This window comes from Mastigoproctus giganteus, chromosome 7, assembly GCF_048544385.1.
Source record: "Mastigoproctus giganteus isolate SK-2022 chromosome 7, ASM4854438v1, whole genome shotgun sequence".
In the NCBI taxonomy this organism is placed as follows: Eukaryota; Metazoa; Arthropoda; class Arachnida; order Uropygi; family Thelyphonidae; genus Mastigoproctus; species Mastigoproctus giganteus.
In genome coordinates, this window is record NC_143581.1 from 69,028,777 (window position 1) to 69,055,158 (window position 26,382).

Below are 26,382 nucleotides of genomic sequence, written 5' to 3' on the forward strand. Positions count from 1 at the left end.
TTTCAATCCACAAAGAAAGTGCTATTGTTGCTTTACATGAGGAAGGATGTTCTTCCCATCATATTGCTTAAAAAGTGTCTTGTAATCAGTCGACAGTGAGTAGATTTCTTTTCCAACTCAAGAATACTGTTTCTGCTGATAGGAAAAAGGATACTAGATGCAAACGAGTCTCTACGCCAAAACAGGATCGCGTTTTGAAGCACTTGCTATAACTCCTATACAGGAGTTATGGCAAGTGCAGTAACAGTCAGAAGATGTCTCTTCAAAAATGGACTTGTAGCCCATCATCCTAAGAAGAAGCCCCTCCTCACACAAAAAATTAAAAAGGCTCAATTAATTTGGTTTAAGGAGCATGTCAAATGGACTCCCCTGAGCAGTGGAACTCAGTTATTTTCTCAGATGAGAAGAGATTCAACCTGCATGGCTCTGATGGGAGACACAATTCACCATAGACATGGTGAAGAATACCATCCAGACTGTATTGGTGTCTACAGTGAAATGATATAGAGGTGCATTTCGTATCATGGAGTAGGTCACCTGCAGTTTATAAAAGGTTCCGTAAATACCAGTGGATATCTGGCTATATTGGAAGGCAAATTGCTGCCAACCATTAGAGACCGTTTCAACCTGCCAAGTAACTGCATTTTTCAGGACGACGCTGCTCCTTGTCAATGGGCGAAAAGTGTAAGAAGGCACTTCTGTAGTTACTTTAGCTTCATTTCTGCATTAGAGGTTTGACAGTAATGTGTTTACATTTGTTACAGGTGAAAAAATGTTGGAAGAACGGTCCATTACAACTGTTAGCTGGCCAGGAAACAGCCCGGACCTGAATCCTATAGAGAACTGCTGGCATCATGTGGAATATGCAGTTTCCAAAAAGAAACCAAAGACCCTTTTTGAACTTCAGGAAGCCATAATTCGTGTTTGATCACGAATTATGGCTTCCTAAAGAAATTGGATTCAGAAATTGATCTTGTCAGTGCCTTGACGGTGTGCTGCTGTCATCAGGGCCAGAGACGGTTCAACTAAATATTAGTTTGCACCTGGTGAACTTTTCATTTTATTTTCCATTTAAAATGATAAACTGAAGCAAATTGAGGGTTTCTGATAACATTTTAGCCATAATTGTGTTTACCAAAACTGTTGTATAAAGGTTGCAAATGCTTATTTTGGAATATTTTCAGAACACCTGTCAAATATTACTTAGCTTTGCCTTAACTATTAATAAATATATTTTGTTTATATTTCTATTTTGTGATGCTAGTCATTAATGTAACATACCATCACAAAAAAGGGTTAGAAATGTGAAATTGCTAGGTGACGCACTTTCTTTGAATGTGTGTGTGTATGCGCACGCAGGTTGATAAAATTAAAGTATCCCTATGTAGACGGCTCTGGAGCAAATTCTAAGGCTCGTACTAAAGAGAAATTTGGACAACAGGTACAATAAAGAATGCGCTTGCCATTTATTGGAAAAAAAAATAGTTACAAAATTTGTCACTATATGGCTCTGTTGCAGTACAAATCACTTTAACAGTGCTACAATTGTTCAATGTGCCCTCCATTTTGGTCAACAACAGTTTCCATCGAAGAACAGCATTTTATACAGCAGAACGTAACATGTCAACTGGAATAGCCAGCACATGATGTCTAATGCTGTCCTTCAGATCTGCCAGAGTTGACATCCTTCCCAATACACCTGGTTCTTCAAAAAACCCCACAACCAGAAGTCGCATGGGGTGAGGTCTGTTGATCAGGGTGGCTAAGATGTGTGCAAACAACGGCTGATGACCCATTCATCAGTAAAGTGTTGTCTTAGCAATCTTTGGACACAACGGTGGATGTGGGGTGGCACACCATCTTGCATAAATATGGTATCCTGAAGGCACTTGCATTGTTGCGGCTCTGTTATTGCAAAATTTGCCAACATTTCATAATATCGCTGTCCAGTGACAGAACAGGTGCAGGGTACAGTTGGTGTTATCTGTTAAAAAAAAATATGGCCCAAAAATGAATGTGGCCATGAATGCTGACTAACAACTTGGTATGTTAGCAGCAGCTGGTTTGCCTAGGGTTTCTTTACAAGTTAAATCCTTAATTTACTAGTTAATTACTAATTTGTAATTAACAAATTGTAACAGGATACTTAATGATTTTTTAGCTATAATACTAATATGTATTATCGCTAGAAAAAACTATAAATAAATAAAATAAAAGATAAGTAAAAAAATGAATAGAAAAGGATTAGGGGTTAAATGGAAAAATACATTCATCCATATCAATAGCACCAATTTAATATTAATAGTTCATTTCTTTATAGCAGCAAAAAACATAAAATAAGAAATAATTGTGTGTGTGTACAATTGTTTATATTTGGTGTATTGGGTAGGGGTGCTGATCAGACAATTGTAATAAACTGAATGAGTATTTTGCATCTACATTCACACATGAGGAATTATTAAGGTTTGAAAATGGCAGAAGGTTATCAAATTGTAGCAGGATACTTAATGATTTTGTAATAACTGAAAGCAAAGTGGAGGAGAAATTGTTGAAGTTAAACATAAGAAAAGCACCTGGGGTGGATGGGATCTATCCAGTTATATTAAAGGAGGCGGCAAAGCAACTAAGCAAACCCTTAGCCATAATTATGAGAGCATCCTTGGACTCAGGGATGGTCCCCACGGACTGGAGATGTGCAAATGTATCCCCAATTCACAAAGGGGGGATCAAAGGGTGACACTAGTAATTACAGACCAGTTAGTTTAACTTCTGTTCCAGGTAAAATAATGGAGTCACTGGTTAAAGATGCATTGCAGGATCATCTAGACAAGACTGCAGCAATAATTCAGACACAGCATGGGTTTGTTAAGGGAAAGTCTTGTCTGACAAATTTGATAGGATATTATGATGTGGTTACAAAGGAACTGGATGCAAAAAATAATTTTGATATCATATATTTGGATTTCAGGGAAGCTTTTGACACTGTTGCGCATGGAAGACTATTGTACAAATTGGAGCAGAATGGTATAAGGGTAAGTTGCTACAATGGATAAAAAGATGGTTAAGTGGGAGAAGACAGAGGGTGGTAATCAATGGTTGCTGCTCTTCGTGGACTAATGTTATTAGTGGAGTCCCACAGGGTTCAGTGTTAGGTCCACTGTTGTTTTGTATATTTATCAGTGATATTGATGAAGGTATATCAGGCTTAATGTCGAAGTTTGCAGATGATACAAAGGTTGGCAGGGTTGTTAAAGACAGTAATGGCAGTGTGCTACTGCAACAGGATCTAGATAATTTGGGCAGATGGGCTAAGAAGTGGCAACTGAAGTTTAACCTTGACAGATGCAAAGTACTGCATATGGGTAGAAGTAACCCCAGAGAAACATACCAACTGTGTGGTACTACACTAAAGGTGGTAGAAAATGAAAAAGACCTGGGAGTAATTGTGCAGTCAGATATGAAGTTTTCTGAGCAATGCAGACAGGCTGCTGTCTGCATTGCTCAGAAAACTTCATATCTGACTGCACAATTTGTCAATGATATATAGGAATTTTGCTAGCAGAGAAAAGAAGGTGATTGTCCCTCTGTATAAGGCAATGGTCAGGCCACGCCTTAAGTACTGCGTACAGGTCTGGAGGCCTCATTTTAGGAAGGATGCAGATTTACTCAAGCCTCTACAGAGAAGGGCAACAAGATTGGTGAGGGGAATGAAGGGATTCTCTTACCAAGAGAGGCTTAAGTTCTGCAAATTGCAGTGGCTGGAGACTAGGCACCTGCGCGGTGATCTGATTGAGGTGTATAAGGCCTTGAATGGGTTGAACCCGCTGAATTCTGATGGGATCCTTCCACTTGTTCAGATTACGAACCTAAGGGGGCATAAATTCAAAAGGAATAGAATAGAGTGTAGAACAGATGTGCGGAAATTTGCCTTTAGCCAGCGGGCGGTTAATTGCTGGAACAAACTTTCATCTGTTGTGGAAGTTGATAGGTTGAATAAATTTAAGGAGGAACTGGACAGGCATTTGTAGGGAATGGTGTGATTTTTTTTTTTTTTTTTGGCTGATTCTGCATAAGCTTACACTTGCTTTCTTGCATTACATGCTACTACTATAACCATGGAAAGCAATGAGAATGCCAGCAAGGTAAAAGCAGATAACCTGAAAAAATTAGATATGGCTCCTATTAAAAATAATTCATTATTATTTTTATGTTAATCTAATCTAATTTAATTTCAGGTTATCTGCTTTTACCTTGCTGGCATTTTCAATTTTTTCCATGGTTATTACAATTGATAGGTCAGCACCCTTGCCCAATACACTGAATATAAACATTTGTATGGTATTTCTACTATAACTAGTAGTGCCCCTGATCCATAACCCAGTGTAATAATTTAATACTTTTTCTTGCTTGCTTAGTTCCTCAGTAATGTGATAGATGTTAAATTATTTTTAGGTTGATTATAATAGGTGCCATATTATTGTCATTTGTCTCCTTTAACTCTCATCATTATGTTTATTAATTAATTTGATTATTCAATCCTAAGGATAGGAAAGGGTAAAAAATATACATATATGTATTAAATGCTTTCTAGTGCTCTTACTAACATTGGGTTCTAATATCTTTCATTTTTATTTATTAAATTTTCTTTAATTTCAACTTTGATTAACTTTTAACAATTTAATCATCATTAGCATTACCAAGGGCACATGATGCAAGAAAGAAAACTTATATAGTATCAGCCAAAAAAAAAAAAAAAAAAAAAAAACCCTTATTTCACCCATCTCCTCGCTCCAAATGTTTGTCAAGTTCTTCCTTGAATCTATTTAAGCTATCAACTTCTACGACAGATGGAAGTTTGTTCCAGCAGTCAACCACCCGCTGGCTAAAGGCAAACTTCCACACATCTATCCTACAGCCATCTTTCCTCAATTTGAATTTATCCCCTCTCAGGCGATTATTCTGAGCAGGAGGAAGAATCCCATCAGCATCGAGCATGCTCAAACCATTCAAGGCTTTATACACCTCAATCAGATCACCTTGCAGGTGCCTAGTCTCCAGACACTGTAATCTGCAAAACTTAAGCCTTTCTTCGTAAGAGCAACCCTTTGTTCTGTTTACTAATCTTGTTGCCCTTCTTTGTACTCGCTCCAACATCCCTACATCCTTCTTAAAATGTGGCCTCCAGACCTGTATACAGTACTCAAGGTATGGCCTGACCATTGCCTTATACAAGGGGATATCACCTCCTTATCCTTGTTAGAAAATTCCTGTATATCATTGACAAGACATCATGAGCTACTCTTGCAGACCATCTGCACTGCTCAGATAACTTCATATCTGCCTGCACAATTACCCCCCAGGTCCTTTTAGACCTGGGGTTAAAGAGAATAAACTTAATTTTCTGATGTGAAACAGAACAAAATACATTTGTTTTTGGAGTCCCATTCATTCTCCATAACATGTTGAGAATTTTCACAGCTTAATGTTTTGGCAGTTGATTTTCCTGGAAATCAACTGGCAAATCACTTTGTGATTGAAAAACTTTCCATCCACTTATTGCTAAGTCATCACAAAACTCATATCACTTTAATTTGTTCAGTTTTAATGCCCACACTGACTGAAACTTGTAAGCATTTAGAAGAATGCACTTCTGGAGAATATGGCAGACTATATATTGAACTCGTCACGTGGCAGACAACTCATTGCTACATTTGTAAGTGCACTTTTGCATGATTTGCTGAAAGCCTTTCTCTTACATGTTGCACTGTTTCGTCAGTGGCATAGGATTGACCCAGATTCTTTTCACTGCAGATATGGCCTTCACTTTCAAACTACTTACATAAATTGTAAATGACTTGTATTGCTGTTGGTCCTTTTGTAGCACATGTGAAAGTTGTGTTGCATACTTGTCACTAAATTTCTCTTTGAAAAGTGGATGATGCAAAATGTTTTTTCTCTGTGGTGAGCAATTTTAACAACATGGTTCACATGGTGAATATGACAAATTTCCTTTCAGGAAGGGATTTTATTTATTTATTTATTATTATTATTTATTTTTTGTTTATTTAACATTTGGTATTTGAGGATTTATTGTCATATGCATGGTTAGAATTTAGAGAACAGATGAAAGTGTTTTAGCTTTTCATTTTGAAAAGCCCTTTATAAATGGTTCCCTTCATTTATTGCTATTTATAAAGTTAAGGCCTGTCATCAGAACAGTACTTTTTTTTACTTTTTTCTAAAGTGAAGTGAAGAACTTCAATATGAAAGGTAGTATGTATTATCATTTTATCTGAAGCAGTAAAAGTTGTTTAAATGTCTTTTTATTCACATTGTAATAAATATTATATTTTTTAAGAAAGTTAATTTTAATGTTTTAAATTGTTTTTATATTTTATGTGATATTATTTGAACATTCAGTTTAAAGTTAAAATTAACAATTTCATTATCAGGTAGGAGTATTTGGATACATAGCATTTTGTGATATGCCAATCACAGGAAATATACTAGTAAGAATGACTCAGTCACTAGTAACTGAGGTGATAAAACTAGGATTTATCGTAACTGTTGTTATCAGCTTTCCTTTGTGCCTCTTCCCATGCAGAACTAGTCTACACTCACTTATTTTTAAACAGGTTTGTATCATATATTTTTTACATTTAGTGAACTTAGTAAATTTTCAACTTGAAGCTTTTTTTTTTTGTTTTAAAATATGAAAATTGTCTTAAGCAGTGTGTTTGATATGCCATAAGAGAACTTGACATAGTCTTTACTGCACAGATTGTACTCTTGTATTATGCAAATATCCAGGAACTCAGCCAGATGATCCTCAGAAGACATTTGCTGAATAAGAGAACCAGCATGTAATTTGCTGATTAATTTTCTAATCTTTAATGAAATTGTTTTTGGCAGGAGAGATATGGTTAATTAATGCAAGTATAAGTAATAAATACATAGTAGATATAAATATATTATTATAATACTAAATTGTGTAGCGTTTCGGTTCATTGAGCCATTGAGACCTGCCTCCTATTTTCTTCCACATTTTATTCTAAAAGCTCCAGCTCCATTTCACAGTTTTAGTTCTTGTACAGCCAATTCAATGATGCATTTATGGTCATGTACGGCTATTTTCCTGCTCTTAGAAATAATTATTACCTGCTATCATATGTGGCTAATTCTTAATCTAACAACAACTAAAGGTCCAGTACAACTTGATTTTTTTTATATTTTCAGAAATGTTTTACAAAGCTTATTTTTTTCTTTATTTATTTGGTTAATCAAGGTACTTTGTTTAAACAATTAAAACTAATTAAGAATCCATGAAGTTTGACACATCATTAATAATGCATATCTACATTTATTAATGATTCTTGAGACAGCTTATGTGCATCAAATCTGTTTTGAATACAATTCTCTAAAAGCAGAAAAATGACTGGAAACTCACATGCCCTGAAATTTAAAAAAAAAAAAAAAAAAAAAACACCACTATGTATGAAGCTTTAAACCAGCTTTTATCTTCTACTACAAAAGACAGGTTGGCATTAAAATCCTTTAGGCAAACCAAAAGCTGGACAAGATCTTTTTGGGACTATCAATGTATGCACGAGATGAAACAATATTAAAGCAACAGAGTTCATGCTGTGGAGGGAGTTCCTTTTTTTTTTTTTTTTGCATGTTCAATCCGAGATCAAGTATGGACATATAACATTTGTGGAATCTTTCTTTATATGCATTTTTAACGTTTCTGCTGTTAATAATATTCCAAAATTTTTTGAAAATCCATTGTGGTAACTGAAATTTGTAGCCTAATGATTTCATAGTGTGCTCATTCTGACACCTCTGGATAATTTGAACTAGTAGAGTTAATGTGGTACTTGTGTCTCAGTTCCAACGTGCATCTGGTAGAACCTTGATGGTATCAGTAGTGGCAGACTATGTGGGGAAGCAAGTTTAGCAAGTTTATAGCAACATTCAGCGGTGGGGTGGTGAATTACTACCACTTCCATAACACTGATAATACTAGTGTTATGGCAGTTGCCGACGGGGCTAGCCGGGTGAGTAAAGTGCCTGCCTGGCAACCCGAAGGTTTCGGGTTTGAATCCTGCCTTGGGCTTCGATCAGAGTAGTGCAAAAACCTTGGGAGGTGCATTATGGCCACAGAAGCCAATGTGCCAACAACTAACAAAAAAAAAAGAAAAGTTATGGCAGTCATAGTAGTAATTGATTTTTCATACAGTCAGCTTGAAGCAAATTTCTGCATATCCAATTCTGAAACCTCTTTTTCAGTTTAAATATGTTCCTCTTATGTGTATTGCCAAGAAGAGTAAAGATGCCAGCAGCATTTAGTTTTCTCATCATTTTAGAATCCATGCAGATGCCTTGGTTTCAGAGTATGATTTACTTAGTTTTTCTTGGTAAGAACACCTTTTTTGTACCCAAAAATCCTATTTCTCTTTTCATCCTTCCAGCCAATCTAATTCATTTTCTCAAATGGGATTTCTAACCATGGATGTATTATTCAAGATGAGCCTAACTATTGCTTTATATGTGGGATAATCAACTTTTTATTTCTGCTAGAAAAATTCCTGTGTATCGTTCACAGAACCTCATGAACTGTTCTAGCACCTCTTGGAGAACTTCATGTCAGCCTGTACAATTACTCCTAGGTCATTTTCCTTAACTCTAATTTGGTGCTACCCAAGTAATATGCTATTTTGGATTACTGGTACTCAGATGCAGTACTTTGCATTTATCATTGTTAACAAGTTAATTGCCTAATGAGATTTTTTAGAGGGAAAAAAAACAACCTGATTTTAGAACCATTTTTCCATCTGATGTGATGGAAGGAAAAAAACATTTTTGTTAAGTGCCCTTTGACAGCAGCTGACTAAATCAGCAGAAGTGAGAACAAGTCCAAAAATGTCCCTGCCTTCCCTATTCCAGATTGACTCAATTGCATAATTTTCAATCCTGGGTAAAAAAAGGTTCTGAGAAAAGCTAGCAGCAGAAGTGTTAAACCTCAGCTGCTCATCTGGATTGTTTTTATGTAGCTTTTTGAAGTAGCATACCATGATTAATGTCACTCAATCTGCCCATCATTATGATCAACAAATTTAGACATCAGACTTAATTCCTACATTAATAAAAGTTAAGAGTAAGAGGGGCCAGCACACTGAATCTCCCCAAGTCATAGCATTAATTTGTGAAGAGTAGGGGCTGTTCATAATTACATTCTTTATCCTCCCACTTAAACTATCCCTTTATCCATCATAGTAATATTTACCCATTATGCAATAATAGTAGTAGTAATGGCAAATGATGCAAGAAAGCAACTAATATAGTATAACTCAAAAAAAAAAACACTTACACAGTTCACCTATCCGTACCCTCCAAGAATTTATCTAGTTCTTCCTTGAATTTATTCAATCAATCCACTTCCACAATAACAGATGGAAGCCTGTTCCAACAATCAACCACCCATTGTCTGAAGGCAAACTTCTGCACATCTATCCTGCAACCTTCCTTCCTCAACACGAATTTATGCTCCTGTTATGTTTGTAGTCTCAGCAAGTGGGAGAATGCCATTAACCTTCAGATTACTCAATCCAGTCAAGGCTTTAAACACTTCAGTCGATCTCCTCCCGCAGGTGCCTTGTTTTGATACGCTGCAATTTGCAGAACTGAAGCCTTTCTAGGCAAAAGCACCCTTTTGTTCCCTTCACCAGTCTGGTTGCCCTTCTGCATCCATTCCAGCAGATCTGCATCCTTCCTCAAATGAGGCCTCCAGACCTGTATACAGTACTCAAGATGCGGCCTAACCATGGCCTTAATCAAAGGGATAATCACCTCCTACTAACCAAGTTTCTGTATATCATTGACAAAACCCCATGAGCTGTCCTGGCAGCATATTTGCACTGCTCAGAGAATTTTCAGTCTGACTGCACAGTTACTCCCATTTCTTTTTCATTCTCCGCTAGCCTGAGTGTATTACCACTTACTCCGGGATTACTGATACCCACATGCAGTACCTTGCATTTGTCAATGTTAAACATCTACTGCCATTTCTCTGCCCATCGACCCAATTTTCCTAGATCTTGTTGCAGTAGCACCCCTTGATGACTGTTGTTAACCACCTTGCTAACCTTTGTATCATTTGCAAACTTAGACATTAAGCCTGATATACATTCATCAATATCATTGATAAATATTGCAAACAACAATGGGCTCAGCACTGAACCCTGGGGAACTCCACTAATTGCGTTAGTCCACAAAGAACAGTGCCCATTGATAACTACTGTCTTCTTCCACTTAACCATCTCTTTATCCATAGCAGTAATTTGCCCTTAATGCTCCAGTCTGACTCATTTTCTTTTTATTAACATATGTGTTTGTCTTGTTCACTACTTCAATTTATACAACAAGCTTTACCGAAATGTAAGTAAAGATTTCAGTAAAGCTTTGGATAGATAGAATAATTTTGGTATCATACAAGGTATGTATGATAGCAAAGTTATTCTGTCAATCCATTTTCTTTGTGATGACTTTATAATAAGTAACTAATCATAATGGACAAGCATGATCAGTTCTATTCCATGATTGCCTTAAAGCTTCATTCCTATTGAGGTGATCTTGTATCATAAACTACTGACTACATTATTATCCAATGTGTGATTAACTTTTTTGCTGCTTTTATTGTAATTTGATAGATTCATCAACCTCTTGTGCCTTGTTCACTTTTAGCTAACAATTTCTCTAGCAGTTTCCTTTCAGTAATCATATAATTTTTATGATTACTGAAATATCCTAAATCATTATCGGTATTAGATAGATTTCTTGTGTTCTCATCTCTAAAAACTTTGTTTGAAAATGTACAAATCTAAAATATTTCTTGTTTTCAGCAACCTCTACAGGATCATCAGTAGTTTCACCATTCATATGAAGTGGATGAATTGTGGTCCTCTTTCCTTCTAATACTAAAAGACAAGCAAAGAATCCTTTTCTTTACACCCTTGGTCAAAGATTTCGCATAATCTGCTTTAGTATGCCCCATTCTCCACGAGTTTGATTGCGAACTAGTTTGTATTTACATATAACTCTCTGTCCCCTGACAATTTATAATCATCTCTTGTATTTTTCACCTCTGCCACTATACTCAAAGTTTCAGGTACTCTTACCAGCAATGGCTTCAGTTTGAATTTCAAGATTCTGGATGGATTGAGTAAGGTAAATGCTGATGGCATCCTTCTTGCTCAGACAATATGTGAGCAGGCACAAATTTAAATTGAGGATGGGTTGAGGACAGATGTGTGGAAATATGCTTTCAGCCAGTAGATAGTTGGAACAAACTTCTATCTCGTGCTATGAAAGTTGGTAGTTTGAATAAATTTAAGGAGGAACTAGACATTATTAGGGAGGTTGTACAGGTGATGAAGCCTGCTTTCTTTCATCATTTGCCACTACTAATACTAACTCATAAGCTTGTCCATTTTGGTCCAAACCCTGAACAGTCTCTTAGTTGGTATAAAACTTCTACAATTACTTCTACAAATCCCTCCTATTTTGCAAATGCATTTTTAAATCAGTTGGTTCACTGAAAAAAAATGTAAAAATGTATAAGCCCATCACTGTCACTTTTGCAAAAACAAAATCCCTTCCTTTGATAGTAATTATATTCTTTGAATATATCCCACATCAATACACTATGATCACTGCCTAGTGATTCCTTTGCTTTAAGGTTCTTTATAAATAATGAAATGTATAATTAGATCAAGAATACTGCTTTTGTTCATTGCCTCTAACTCTTTTGTATAAAAACTGCTATCTAGTAAATCTTCTACTGAGTTAGTGCCAATCCGCAAGTTACCTGCCATGATAAGACATCTCTTTATCTAGCTATTCATTATATTCATCAATCTTTTCGCCTAACAATCTCCTACTTACATTTCTGTTTTCCCAGTGCCTATGCCACACCAGACGGAATTGGTATTACGTTAGTAATCTGTTGGTTGTACTGTTTTAGAATGTATGCTTCTTTAATCAATAACATAACTCCTCAATCCCCACCTTGGTAAGTACAATGTATCCTCTCTTTACACAAGGTACTTGCCATATTCAAATTTTGTATCCTGAATTTCAGATTAATGTCGTGTCTGATATTGTTATAATGTCAGCATTTGATGATAACCAGTACATCAGATTTACTATGCTCCTAGCATTAGTGTATAGTCAAGTATGTTTGCCCCTTTGTGTTCTTAGTAAGTATAACATAGTTCCTATAACTGCTAGTCCCATCTGGATCCCCAGCAGGCTTTGTAATCCTTCCTCCTCCATTTTCCAGTCTATTGCATGTTGAAATGGAAATGACACAAGATCAGTTCCACCTCTTATGTTTGACATGGAAAGCACTTAATGTCAGTGTGACCTGCAGAGGTAACTTACTCCAGCAATTAACAACTTGCTGGCTAAAAGAAAACTTCATACAATAAAGTCTAAATCTCTTTCTGTAATTTGAATTTTTGTCCCTTAGTTCTGGAATCATTAATGACTGAAAATTTGACAACCTTCATTTATTTTACTGACCCCTTGCAGAGTATAATACAGCTCAGTCAGGTCCCCTTCAAGGTGCCTAGTTGTCAAGCTTTTATAGCCCACGTATTGAAGTCTTTCCTTGTAAGATCACTCTTTTTGCAGATCTCACCAAGAGGGTTACCTGTCTTTGGACCCCTTCAAGAAGCTCAGTGTCTTTTTTTAGTTGCAGCCTACAAACTTGGACGTGATATTTCTAGTGTGGTCTTATGATTGCCTTATACAGTGGGATTATGACTTCCCTATCTCTGCAATAAAATGTTCAGTAGGACTCTGTGAACCGTCCTTACTGATCACCTGCTCAAATATCTGCCCAGATCCCTTTCTTTCTCTGCTGTTTTTAATTCAACTCCAAGTGTATAAGTTATTTTGTTATTGCTTCCCTAAGTGTAAAACATTTTTTCTACATTAAAACATAGCTTGCCACTTTTCTGACTATCTTTAAAGCCTGGATAGGCTTCAAGGATGGTTAGAAAAGTGGCAGTGCCAAGCAGCTCTTCTTTGTTTTGAAGGAGAGCTGCTTGGTGCTGAAATTAATCAGTTTCCTAAATCATTATATAACCTGCAAATTGACGTCACACTGTATCTTTTCATTGATTCCATCTAAAAAAATCTGAAACAAAAGTAGTTGCAGTACCACTTCTTGAGGAATCTCACTACTAAACCAATTAGAAGAGTAACCATTAATCACGGTCCTCTGCCTCCTGCCCTGCAGCCACTCTACAGTCCAGCTTAGCACCTTACTCATGATCCCAATATGTTCCAGCGACAGTCAAAATAGTTAACCAGGTTAGTTAAACATGATTTTCCCTCAATACAAATGTATTATTTATCTTTCAGAATTCCATATCTAAGTATCCCTGTGTTGCATTCTTTATTGTTCCCCCATTATTTTCCCTACTAAAGGGAAAATCATGGAGGCAGTTCAGACTAACTAGTCTATAATAACCCACTTCACTCTTAGAACCTCATTTATGTATTGGTGATACATTAGTACTTCTCGAATCCAGAGGAATCTCTCCTGAGTCCAGTAATGCCCTCATAATTAACTTTAATGGTTCTATGCTCTCTCAATTCCTCCTTCAGAATTTCTAGGTATAGGGCATCATCTCAAGGTGCCTTACTTGCATTAGGATCAAATAGTTTTTCTAATAAAACAGTTATCTATAAATTTACTATCTCTAATTTCATACTGATCAGCTTCACTCATGCACTCTCTCCTCACTGTTGGGGGGGGAGGTCTTTTGTCTGTAAAGATCAGTGTCTGTTCAAGTCATTAAGCAGGGTCATTTAAGACTTTTCCACACCCATTATGCAAGGGTCCACTCGAATTCATTTTCTTCTTTGTTCACTGAGACAGTGGTTTCTTGTAGTCAGCCTTTGACAACCTAACCTTTTCTGTGGCAGTATTACATATCAGTTTGCAGATATTGTAGACTGTACTATCTTTCATCGCTCTCTAACATTTCCAATTCCAATGGTAATTTGTGAAATAGTGAGCACTTAATGAGTTCTTGATATACCTGCACACCATGCCACTAAAAGAATATTTCAGTTTCCATGCCATCTTTTTCTGATCTGTTTGACTAGTCAACTCTTTATCCACCCATCTGCATCCTCCTTGTGCTGTATTTTCTTAGTAGTATACTAGGAGGAAAACTTTTTTAATGTATAGATAAGTATGCATCCATGGCTTCTGCAGTATACCATAATTCTAATGTATTTGCCCTTCTGCTGTTTGCCCAATTGATAAAGGCCATATAGCACTTTAAACTGTCATAGCCCCCTTTCCTGAAATTAATAATGGCAATGGATGCAAGAAAGCAAGCTTATACGCATCAGCCAAAAAAAAAATTTATTTTTTTTTGGCTACAATAATTATTATAGTAAAATTCTAGGAATTTTACTATAATAGTTATTGTGTGTGTGTGTGTGTGTGTGTGTGTGTATGCACACGCACACACTCGCACCATCAATCTTCCCAGCTTTGAAACATTCTTTAAACTTGTGTTTTTTAGCATACATAGGGTAACTTTGGCATTTTCTTTGCTGTCATCCACTGTAGCAAAACAAAATGGACCCCAAAGATCCATTTTCAGTTTAAGGGAACAGGCAGAAGTTAGATGGTGCCAAGGTTGGGGAAGTAGGGAGGCTGCATGACTTTTTTTTTTTTTTTGCAGCCAAGAACTGCTGAACTGCCATCATCATGTGACTGGTTACATTGTTATGGTGCAGGATCCACTCATCCTTCCATTTTTGCGGTTGTCACATTCTAATGAAAATGCATCACCTCAGTGTAGTAAACAGCAGTAATGCTTCTCCCCAGTGATGAGCTGCGAATGTTTTAACAATGGGCTCACAGTTTTTCCGACTTTCTACCGAGTAAATTTGATCAGTTATGGAAGTGACTTCATCTGCAGCTTCCACCAGAGGCGCTTCCCATGCTTGCACTACTAGTAGTGTAGGCACCTCCGTAGCTAGGTAGGAAGGAGCAGCAGTGCGTAGCATACACTTCTTGATTAGACCGGGGTTCGAGCCTGTAACCACCAAATACAGAGGATGCGGAAAGGTCAGGGAATGACCACCGCATATCCCCGGAGCAATATGGCCTTAGTTGCTAATGCTCCTAAAAACCAAATAACAAACAAACTAGTAGTGTAATTAGAGTGCGCGATGCATTTTTTGTGACTGGTATGATATCTCAAGTCCGGGGTGGATTTAGGCGGACAGATGGGGTTTATTACCCCCTTAACCATGTATTTAAGTGTGTGTATGATATTCCTAGGTCTATCTAAAAATAAACTTAAAAACCTGGTCATCATTCCTCCCCTTACAGTGACACCTAGATACGATAGTGTCTGGAGTTACAACTTTTTAGAATTTTTGAATAGTATGACGTCATAATCTTACTTCCTGAAGTTACTACTGCAGTAAGTATGATTGGAACAATACAAGTATTTGTCATATGATTGTGACAATACAAGTATTTGTCATATGACTGCAACAATACAAATATTTGTCAACAATTTCTTTTTTTCGTCTCACATTTTTGTTACATCCCATTGTTAGGTGCCCCTAACAGCTGCGTATGTCGCTTCAACTACAAGATCGGTACTTTAATTGACGCTGCTTTCCAGAAACATTTACATACATTGCAATTGCAAGTATACATGTCTTACTTTAGTTATCATAAATCCATTTTATCCCATCTTCCAGAAATTATGGAAATTTGTGAATGATCAATGTGTGAATGTATATGTGTATATATATATATATATATATATATGTGTGTGTGTGTGTGTGTATATATATATATATATATAGCAAGTAATAATAAGTAATGATAAGTTAGTGGCAACAGAACGCTATACTAGCCATTACTGGTCCTTAGTTCAAACCTGGAAAGGATACATATAAATAGAATAAAGTAGAGAAAATAATATAATATAATAGATAAATCATAAAGGTAGAAAATAACATAAATAAGTATGGTCCTATAATTATAGGACCATACTTATTTATGTTATTTTCTACCTTTATGATTTATCTATTATATTATATTATTTTCTCTACTTTATTCTATTTATATGTATCCTTTCCAGGTTTGAACTAAGGACCAGTAATGGCTAGTATAGCGTTCTGTTGCCACTAACTTATCATTACTTATTATTACTTGCTATTAAGACTGATGTAATGTTTTATCATGCTATTTTTGATGGCATTAATCAGCTCTTCTCCTTTTAGTATTTTTAGTATATCTCTCTCGCTCCTAGATTCTATTGTTTAGTTATTTATAAATTCTGTTCACGGATTCTATTTGCTCGCTATATATATATATATATATACATACATACATATATATATACACAAATCAAAATACCTAAAAGAAATGCGAAGGATGTTTCACATAAACCATCTACCGCGCGTGCTCGGCACATGCAACTTTTTTATTTGTCTTTTTTTTTTTTTTTAACAACTAAGGAAATATAATGGATACATTTTTTTTCATAATAAAATTTTAATATTGCGAATAAAAAAAAAATGACATGAAATATTTCCCATATAACAACTCACAAAACATTCCACAATATAAAAACACATAAAAAAACAAACTATTCTAGGAAAGGTACACAAAAATCAGATTATATGAAAAAAAAATTTACACAAATATTCAAGAAAAATTTATTCTAAAAATTGCCATATACAATTTACTTCCGTATTAATATTTGTTGTTGATCTTCTGCTTTGCTCAATAGCTAAGTGATGATTACAGAGCAATGATTTCATGTAACGATCCGGATCAAATTGAAGCAGTGGTTTTCCATTTAGATGAATGGCCATCATAATCTGCAAAGTGTTTAATTGTCAACATTATTTATTTATTTATTTATTCATTCATTCATTCACACAATATTATTCATTACACTGAAAGCTCGCTCAGCTTCAGGACTGCTAATCAGTTTCAAAGATATTTCTGGCTTTCTTAATTGAAAAGGGAATTTCACTCTATTTTAAAGATACTGTCTTTGACAAAATCTCTAAAATCATTCATTTTTATTTCATATTTTATCAGAAAACTTAAATTTCTTATTCGGTTTTCACCATCTTGCATATTTCACCTTCTTTCATATTCCACGATTTCAGGTAGCATATGTTTAAAATTTCTTTCAATTCCTCATCTTCAATGGTATTATTTTCATGATTTAATTTAAAATCACTCTGTTGCATTAATAAATTATCCTTTAAGGATAAAACAATGCATTTAATAACTTGTCATGCGATAATTTTTTAAATGTTCTTGCTTTCAAATTCTTTCCACTTTAACATGCTCTCAACTTTAGCTTCATAATTTCCTTCAGACTTTTCAAATGAGCAAGAGCATTGATAATTCGAATAATTAATTTATCTGTTTTTACCATAGTGATTCTGTAAAGCTTCTGAAAGGTAAGAAAGCTCCTGCAGGAAGTCAATAATTAGTGCTAAATGGTTAAGAAATTCCAGATTTAAGTCTGTTTAATAATCTGGAATATTTAACTTCTGATTCAAAATGTTTGCACAAAGTGGGATAATTCCTCCAACCCGCAGGTGCCACTGCAAGCTACAAGCTGCTCATCATGGCCCAAACACACAACCGATCTTTATAGTTTCCACATCAAGTTCTTTAGCAATCATCCTTAATTTTTTTTTCTTCTTTTTTTTATTGCCTGTATGCGATTATATTTTATAACATTTTCTACACAGTGAAAGCCTTGACATAGTTTCAAAATCTGCCAATGTTTCATCTTCACATAGTTTATATAATATCTTAGTTGCCTCAATCCCCCCCCCTCTACATTGCTGCTGTCACTAGTTCTTTGAATACTGTGGAAAATGTCGGAATTACAGGGATATTCAGTTACTGTGACCATGTAAACATTGACAGGAGAAATTTACTGGAGGACGTGGATCACTCACTTCTTCGAAAAACATGTCTGTTTGTCGGAGAAAAGGGGAACCACAACACAGGTTGACCATAGGCTATTATCTATGTCGGGAATCTTCTTAATCTTCTGACTTGCTATGGAAAGCATATTGACTAGTGTGACTTCTCGGTATGTGACTGCATAGGTGTTATGGACACCACTGACATTGTGAAACGGCCATTTCACCCTTAATTTGCACTTTCTAATTGCCTAAAGGCCAGAGGTGAGAACAATGCATACAAAGTTCTCTCATAATCCATTCATTATATGGAAATTTTCTTCATTCAACAGAAAATATTTTAAATGTAATTACCACAGGGAATTCAAAATAATTCACTATAAAGAAGTTGATTAAACAGAGGTCAGACTGTATTTAAATCAAAAATGAAGCTATTTTAAATATATAACTGATTGAATGCACCATTAAAATGCTGGGGATGGGACCCCGCTTGCCCCACTGTAATTTCGGCTCTGAATACTCAATAATTGCAATCAGGATTTCATTTGTAAAATAAATGATCGTTTCAACAATGGGCTTGCAAATTTACAAAAAAAATAACAATGGGCTCTCGCGAGCCCACATAGCTCACCACTGCTTTTCCTCCTAGTCACATATTCATGATGCACTATGCTCTCATTGTCAAAAAAATGATCAGCATGATTTTGTCGTTGGATTTGTTGTGCAAGATTTTTTGAACCCTGGGACTTTTTTGTGCCATTTGTATGATTCCACCTTAGTCTCAGGGTCATAGACAAAAACCCAATTCTCATCCCCAATGACCACTTTTCTTATCTCCTGCATAGATTTTACGAACAGATGAACCTTTCCTGCAGACCATTCGGATAGTCCATCAGCAAGCATGGAACAGATTTTGCACACTCATGAAGCATTCCTAAATCTTGCATTAGGATTATGTGTACTGAGTCTACAGACAGGCCAACTTCCTGAGCAATCTCAGCAGCAGTCATTCACCTATGATTTTCTAAAGTTAGTTCACTTTCGTGACATTTTTCATTGTTTCATATTGTTGAAGGGCATCCACTGCGAGGTTCATCTTCCAGGGTTTCATATCCATTTTTAAACTGGTTTAATCGGGTTAAAAATGGGCAAAAAAGAAAACAGCAGTTTACCACTTAAACTGCTGTTTTCTTCAAAGCATATATTGATTACAATAGATTTGCCACTTCATGTTCTTTTGGATGCAGTATCACATTGTAAAAATTATGTAAGCATTTTATTGTTTTTATTGTATATTGTATCATAATTCACTATTTCCTAATCTAGTGTACTATGTTGTCAAAGAGGCAAATACTGTATCTTTGTGCTGCTTGTAAATAGCTTTAAGGCACATGAAGTTTACAGTAGTCAAGCATGATTAAATAATAACTGAGATTGCTTTGTGAAAGTTGCAGAATATACAGGGGATCCTCGTTATCCAAGGATAATTGGTTCCAGAAAATTCCAGTTAAAACAGGGACGAATTTTCATAATGTTTATTATTTAAATAAAACTAAATGCAAGAAGGCATAATATTTTAAGAGTAAGATTCTGTATCCGTATAATATCTGTGTAGATACACCATAGACAACTTTTAAAGAAAAACTATGATGCTTTTCACACTATCTGAAATCTCTATCTCATATTGTTGCTCCTCATTCTTCACGAGTTGCCGATGTATTGCACTTCCTCGAATAAATAACGCTTCACTAATAGAGAAGATTGTTATGTATTCCCAGCAGGCACAACCACCCAGATGGCACCGTTTCAAAGCTAATTGGCTTTTCATCGGTGGGTGGGCAGGTACTCTGGTATTGCAAGTGAAGTGTTACTTATTCGTGGTAGTGAAATACATGGGCAACTCGTTGTGAAGGATGAGTAGATATGGTTTATCTACACAGATGTTATATAGTAATGTTTATTATGTACTGTATTGGTATTATGGCCGGTCTGCTAAATTCCAAAGAAATATTTATAATCGCTGAAATTACGAGAATGCCAAAATGCTGTACTATGAAATCATACAGCACTTTTTCATCTTAACATTCCAATGAAATGCATGTACCTGTTGTATGGAGTAGAAGAGCTTGAAGTTTTGCCATGTTGCATGATGTGATTTGTCTAAAGTTTATTCATAATCTGAAGAAGACTTCAATATCCTCTCAGGAGGTTCAGATTTCACCAAACTCTGACCTGCCCAGCAGCTGATGATGATTAGGAAACTCCTGACTCCGTGGAATCAACTATTTTAATTGATAGTAAATACCATCAGACTGAGGTAGCTACATCACTGGGGCCCACATAGATGAAAAACCTGCTTAGTTGAACACTGTTCATTGTTTCCGAATTTTATTGAAGTGAGGGTTTACTAGATTAAAATATTTAAAATATATTTAATAATTGAACCAGTCATTGTGACCCCTTGTAATTGCATTTATCACTACTAATATATATAATATATTTCATAGTATAAATATGAAAATAAAAACCCTATTTGGTTAGTTATTAAAAATTGTAAATTTGCAGGGTATTGGTCATCATGATATGCCAGCAAACTATATTCCTGATCACCGTTTTAAAGCCCTCACTATTACTCTAGTTGCAGTAACCATAGGAATAGCCATCATGCTTCCAAATATAGAGATTGTTTTAGGCATCATGGGTTCTACTATAGGTACAATGATATGTTTAATTTCTCCAGCTTTGATATTTATTCATGCATCAAGCAAGAATACAAATGAGAGGATGCTAGCACAGGTAACAAAGTTTCTTATTATGTTAAATATTTTAATATAAATATTTCATTAAAGTTCATCTTGAATTTTTTGATTGTTATTAGAAATGTCAAGTTAGTATTCTCCCACTATTTCCTGGAAGGTTTAAAAAGGAAAAAAAAACCTCAAGATGAAATTTAAAGTTATACAATTTAAATATCAGGGTTAAAAAAATCGAATTGGATAATTGCAGAACATCATAATGCAAAAATTTTATATTCAGTAGACAATTGAAATAATGGGACCTGAAATAATGGAATATTCGAGCTAACGGCACACTGAGATCAGATGTGTTTATATACAACAGATGTCTTTCAGTGGCGAAAAAAGAAAACGGCAAGACACGTGATTACTGTATTAGTTTACATTCGCCATTTTGAAAGTGAATTCTGTACTGATATCACAGATTATACCTTGATATGAGTACAGAATTCACTTACATTTATTTTAAATAAAAAGCCCTTGACTATGGCTCCTAAAGTTAATAAATCTCATACAAAGAAGAAAACAACAACAACATTAAAGCTTAGTGACAAACTTGATATAATTCAAACTATTACATTAGAGACACCCGGAAAGTTAATTCATATACCAATGTGTATTGTATCTGTAAATTGTGTGTTCTCTGGGTCTATTTGCCTGTTTTGCTGGACGAAAAACCCCAGTTTCTGGGAAAAAAACCTTGCTGTCTGTGCCTGAGACTGACTAACTCAGCCGCAGAGTGAAAACAGCCCATAAGTTCCTTGCAGAATTGAACCTGGGCCTTTCCTACCCAGTGTGGGGAGGACGGTGACAAAACCACTGTGCTACCCACACAGACTAAACTTGATATAATAAAAAAAAAAGAACAGGGCATAAGCAGGAGTGTATTAATGGCAGAATATAACATGGGATCATCAACATGTTTGTTTTTTATGTGCAGTTAATATAATTGCATTCTTAATCTATTTCTTATTTATCCTCATTATTTCTGCATTCAATTAAAAATAAAACTTTCTAGATAACAGAAAAATCAAAATAACGGCACCTTGAATCCCCCAGAAGGTGCCGTAATTATGAAAGTCTACTGTACTTGTCATATTGCAAAAAGTAATTGAAATTGCAAACAACATATTTATTATTATTTTTTTTTTTTGTTAATTTTTCAAAACAACATACATTCATAATTGCAGTAATTGAAATAGGAAATGCAGATATTTCCTTGAAGATAGTCTTAATGGTGGTAGCTGACTCTCATCAACACTTTGCTTATTGGAGGCATGAAGTGGTGAAACTCATGTTTAGTCTCAAGAGCAAAGTCCTCCTCTCCTCCCCAATCCCCTTCAACCCATGCACGGTACTAAGTGCTATAGGTTTTGATATCTTCTGTGTTTTTGGGGTTTTCAAAAATAAATAAAAAAAAGATGGTGTTCACTGCACCTTTTGGTTCATGGAGATAATGATATTGAAAATATCTCTGGTCTAAATTTCCTGCTCTCTGTGATTCTCATAGTTTTGTCAGATGTGTAATGCCATTTTTCCTGCAGCAGAGAAGCAGTATACAGTGAAACTTCCCTTTAACGGACAGCCATGGGGAACGAAAATGTGTCCGTTAGAGAGAAGTGTCCGCTAACAAGAAGTCTGAGGGAGAAAAAAAAAAAAGAAAGAAAAATCGTTAAACGTTTAATGTAAAATTAAATTAAAATATATACAGATTTTGCACAATATTTTTGTAAATAATATACATACAATTGTGCTATGCATATTATGACTTTATCTTAAGAAAAATGCATACAGTAATCACTTATTTTCTTCTGCACCTTCTTCCGGCTGATAATTTTGTTTTCAACATTTGTTTGGAGTGAAAAAACCATCGAAAGTCCTTCAGTATCTTCTTCAGCGGCGAAAAACATTTTTAAACGATTGATTTGTATGAGCGCTTCTTCTGTTTTCATCGGTGGTTCGTCGTTAATATGTTCTTCGACAGAATGACCTCCTTCCATTTCTTCATCCTCATGAGGAACTTCTTGAAAAATATCGATGATAATGTCGTTGATATCTAGAGCACCATCTTCTGTAGTGAGGTTTGAGTCTATATCTTTGTAGCCAGGGTCACTTGTAGAGGAAGTATCGTACATTATCAATAGATGTTGAAGTTCTTGCTCTTCTTGGTGCTCCACATTGCTGTTCACAAGTTTGTTTTCTAATTGCGTTTACTGAAGAGGAAATCCATTGAATCAGCATCTAGGATGCTGATTTTCTTTGCAAGGTCACTCGCACATGTTACATCGTTCATGTTTGGAATGAGATGTCTTAAAACACGTTTTCTGTAGTGAAGTTTAAAATTTTTTATTATCCCTTGATCCAAGGGCTGACACTCTGCAGATGTGTTTGGTGGCAGAAAACGATTTGAATTTTGGACAATTCAGTGTGCAGGTGAGATGCAGCATTATCCATGAAAAGAATAATTTTTCTGTTTTGACGAATCATGTTTCGGTTAAAGTGACTTATCCATTCGCTCATGATATCTCGTGTCTTCCACGCTTTTTTATTAGACTTCCAGTCAACATTATGCCCTTGAAACAACGAGGATTGTGGTTTTCCTATAACAAGAGGTTGTTCAAAGTCTCCCAGCATATTTGTACACAATAGTACAGTCAAGTACTATTGTGTACACAATACTAAGTCAAGCATTCCTTAGAAATTTTTCCGCACTGGCACTTTTTGTTTTTTAGACTCATTGTTTTTTCAGGAAGAGCTTTAAAAAACAACCCTGTTTCATCGCAGTTGTAAATATCCTTAGCTTCAAAATCATGACAAATCTTCAAATTTAACGGTCCACCCTGTTACAACTCCAGTATCAACAGATCCACCTTCACCACTTACGGTTTTCCGAGAAATTTTATGCCGAGTTTTGAACTTGTCTAGCCATCCCACAGAAGCTTTGAACTCATTTACTCCCATAGATTTCGCAACCTCCAAAGCCTTTTCCCTAATAATAGGCCCATTAATGGGAATTTTTTTAGCACTTGCGCGACAAAACCACTCATACGTAACATTGTCAATTTGAAGTCCAACAGTTTTCGGGAATGATTTTTTAACCTGATCATTTACGTGTTGCCAAAATTGTTTGAGCAGTTCATTTTTTTTTTTTTTTTTTTTTTTTTTTTAGGATGTCGCTTACCTGCGTCTTCCCGATTTTGAATTTTACAGTGAGATTGCGAACACTATTTTTTTTGCCGATCATACGCATTAATGAGTTCGACTTTATCTTTTAAAGTTAAATGTTTACGAGAAGACATTGTGCACTTCACACGACACTGAACAAAACTGAAACTGAAAAGACGAAAGGCCGACCATATTCTACCCCCCCCCTGCACACACCGAATTCATCAGAAGTTTTACACGTGCCTTAAAATTCTTGAAAAAGGGTTTAGAACCGCGACGTAAACCTTGATAAAATTCAGAATCAAAAATAGAAAATAAACACACGATTGAGGCAATATGTGGAAGAAAAGTTCCTAAAAAAAGGGCCGTGAGCTCTCCCGCAGTCCGTTATGGGGAGATCAAATTAAGTGCTAATCTAAACGAAACAGTGCAGATTGCCTGTCCGCGTCCATTACAGAGAATGTCCGCTAGACAGAAGCTGCAAACACATTAAAACCAATGGAGGTAAGTTGGGGAATTTGAAAATGTCCGTTGTAGAGAGATGTCCGTTAACGAGAGGTGTCAGTTAGGAGAAGTTTCACTGTATGTGTTAACACTTGGTTTTTTATAACTTATATAGCCAGTATTTTGCCAACGTTCCTTATAAGTAGTTGGCAGTGAACTTTGAAGAAAAGAATACCTTGGTACAAAGAGGCATTCTTTCTTCAGTCATCCAACCCTTCTCTAAAAGAAATGCAGGCCAAATACCAATTTTGCTTTCATTCCATTTTTAAATTAATTTGGAAAAGGAATGCATTGCGTCGTTTCGTTTTAATTTTTCAAATTAAGAGCCAGGGAGCATAACTTTAAAGCGGAAAAACTATAGGCTGGATTGTAGGATGTTTTCCCTTGGCCGATGAGTTGTTAATCATTGTAACAAGTTGCCTCCATGGATAGTTAAAACCAACAGTTGAGACCAAAGATGCTCACTTTGAGCCAGCAAAAAACTAGAACGTTATCTATTTGTGTTATGTTTATTGTGCAAGTACAGACATGTCATATAAAACTTACTTTTGCATTTTCTAAATTTTAACTGGTTCTGCTACTAAAGACAGTTTATATAATCTTCTGTGTAAGGGAAGATTTATTTAGGCTATCAACTTCCACAACAAGGGATGGAAGTCTGTTCCACCAGCCAACTACATGCTGGCTAAAGGAAATTTTCCGCACATGAATCCTACATCAGTCTTTTCTCAGTTTGAATTTATGCCCTCTCAGGTGATTATTTTGAGCAAGCTCAAACCATTCAAGGCTTTATACACCTCTATCAGATCACCTCGCCAGTGCCTAGTCTCCAGACACTGTAATTTGCAAAACTTAAGCCTTTCTTTGTAAGAGCAATCCTTTGTTCCATTCACTAATCTTGTTGCCCTTCTCTGTACTCGTTTCAGCAGCTCTACATCCTTCTTGAAATGAGGTCTCCAGACCTGTATACAGTACTCAAGATGTGGCCCGACCATTGCCTTATACAAGGGAATAATCACATCCTTATTCCTACTAGAAAAATTCCTGTATATCATAGATAAGACACCATGAGCTACTCTTGCAAGCCTGTCTGCACTGCTCAGAGAACTTCATATCTGCCTGCACAATTTACCTCCACGTCCTTTTCATTCTCTACCACTATCAGTGTAGTACCACAGAGTTGATATGTTGCTCTGGGGTTCCGTTTCCCATATGTAGTACTTTACATTTGTCAATGTTAAACTTCATTTGCCACCTCTCAGCCCATCTGCTCAACCTTTCCAGATCCTGTTGCAGCAACATAACGTCAGTAGTGTCCTTAACAACCCTGCCAACCTTTGTATCGTCTGCAAACTTGGACATTAAGCTTGATATACCATCATCAATATTATTTATAAATACAGAAAACAATAATGGACCCAACACTGAACCCTGAGGGGCTCCACTAATAACATTAGTCCACGATGAGCAGTGTCCATTGATTACCACTATGTCTTCTCCCCCTCAACCACCCCTTTATCCATAGCAGCAATTTGCCTCCAATGCCACACTGCTCCAGTTTGTGCAGCAGTCTTCCATGTGCAACAGTATCAAAAGCCTTTCTAAGATCCAAGTATATAATATCAAAGTTATTCCCTGCATCCAGCTCTTTTGTGACTGCATCATAGTATTCAATCAAATTGGTCAGGCAAGACTTCCCCTTAACAAAACCATGCTGTGGTTTTGTTAAGGGGAAGTCTTGTCTAGATGAACCTGCAGTGCTTCTTTAACCAGTGCTTCCATTAATTTTCCTGGAACAGATGTTAAACTCACAGGTCTATAATTACTTGTGTCAGCCTTTGATCCTCCTTTATGAATTGGGGTCACATTTGCACATCTCTAGTCTACGGGTACCTCCCCCGTGTCCAAA

At 35.9% G+C, this 26,382-nt stretch overlaps 1 protein-coding gene across 1 annotated transcript in view; it reads left to right on the forward strand.

The window, feature by feature from the left end:
- Positions 1-26,382, forward strand: part of LOC150082984 (uncharacterized) — a 201,443-nt gene that overhangs the window by 139,166 nt on the left and 35,895 nt on the right. The window contains exons 9-10 of the mRNA XM_090377713.1: positions 6,453-6,635; positions 20,575-20,805. Of these exons, the coding sequence (XP_090233839.1) occupies positions 6,453-6,635; positions 20,575-20,805 (414 nt within the window). The remainder of the gene's footprint in view (positions 1-6,452; positions 6,636-20,574; positions 20,806-26,382) is intronic.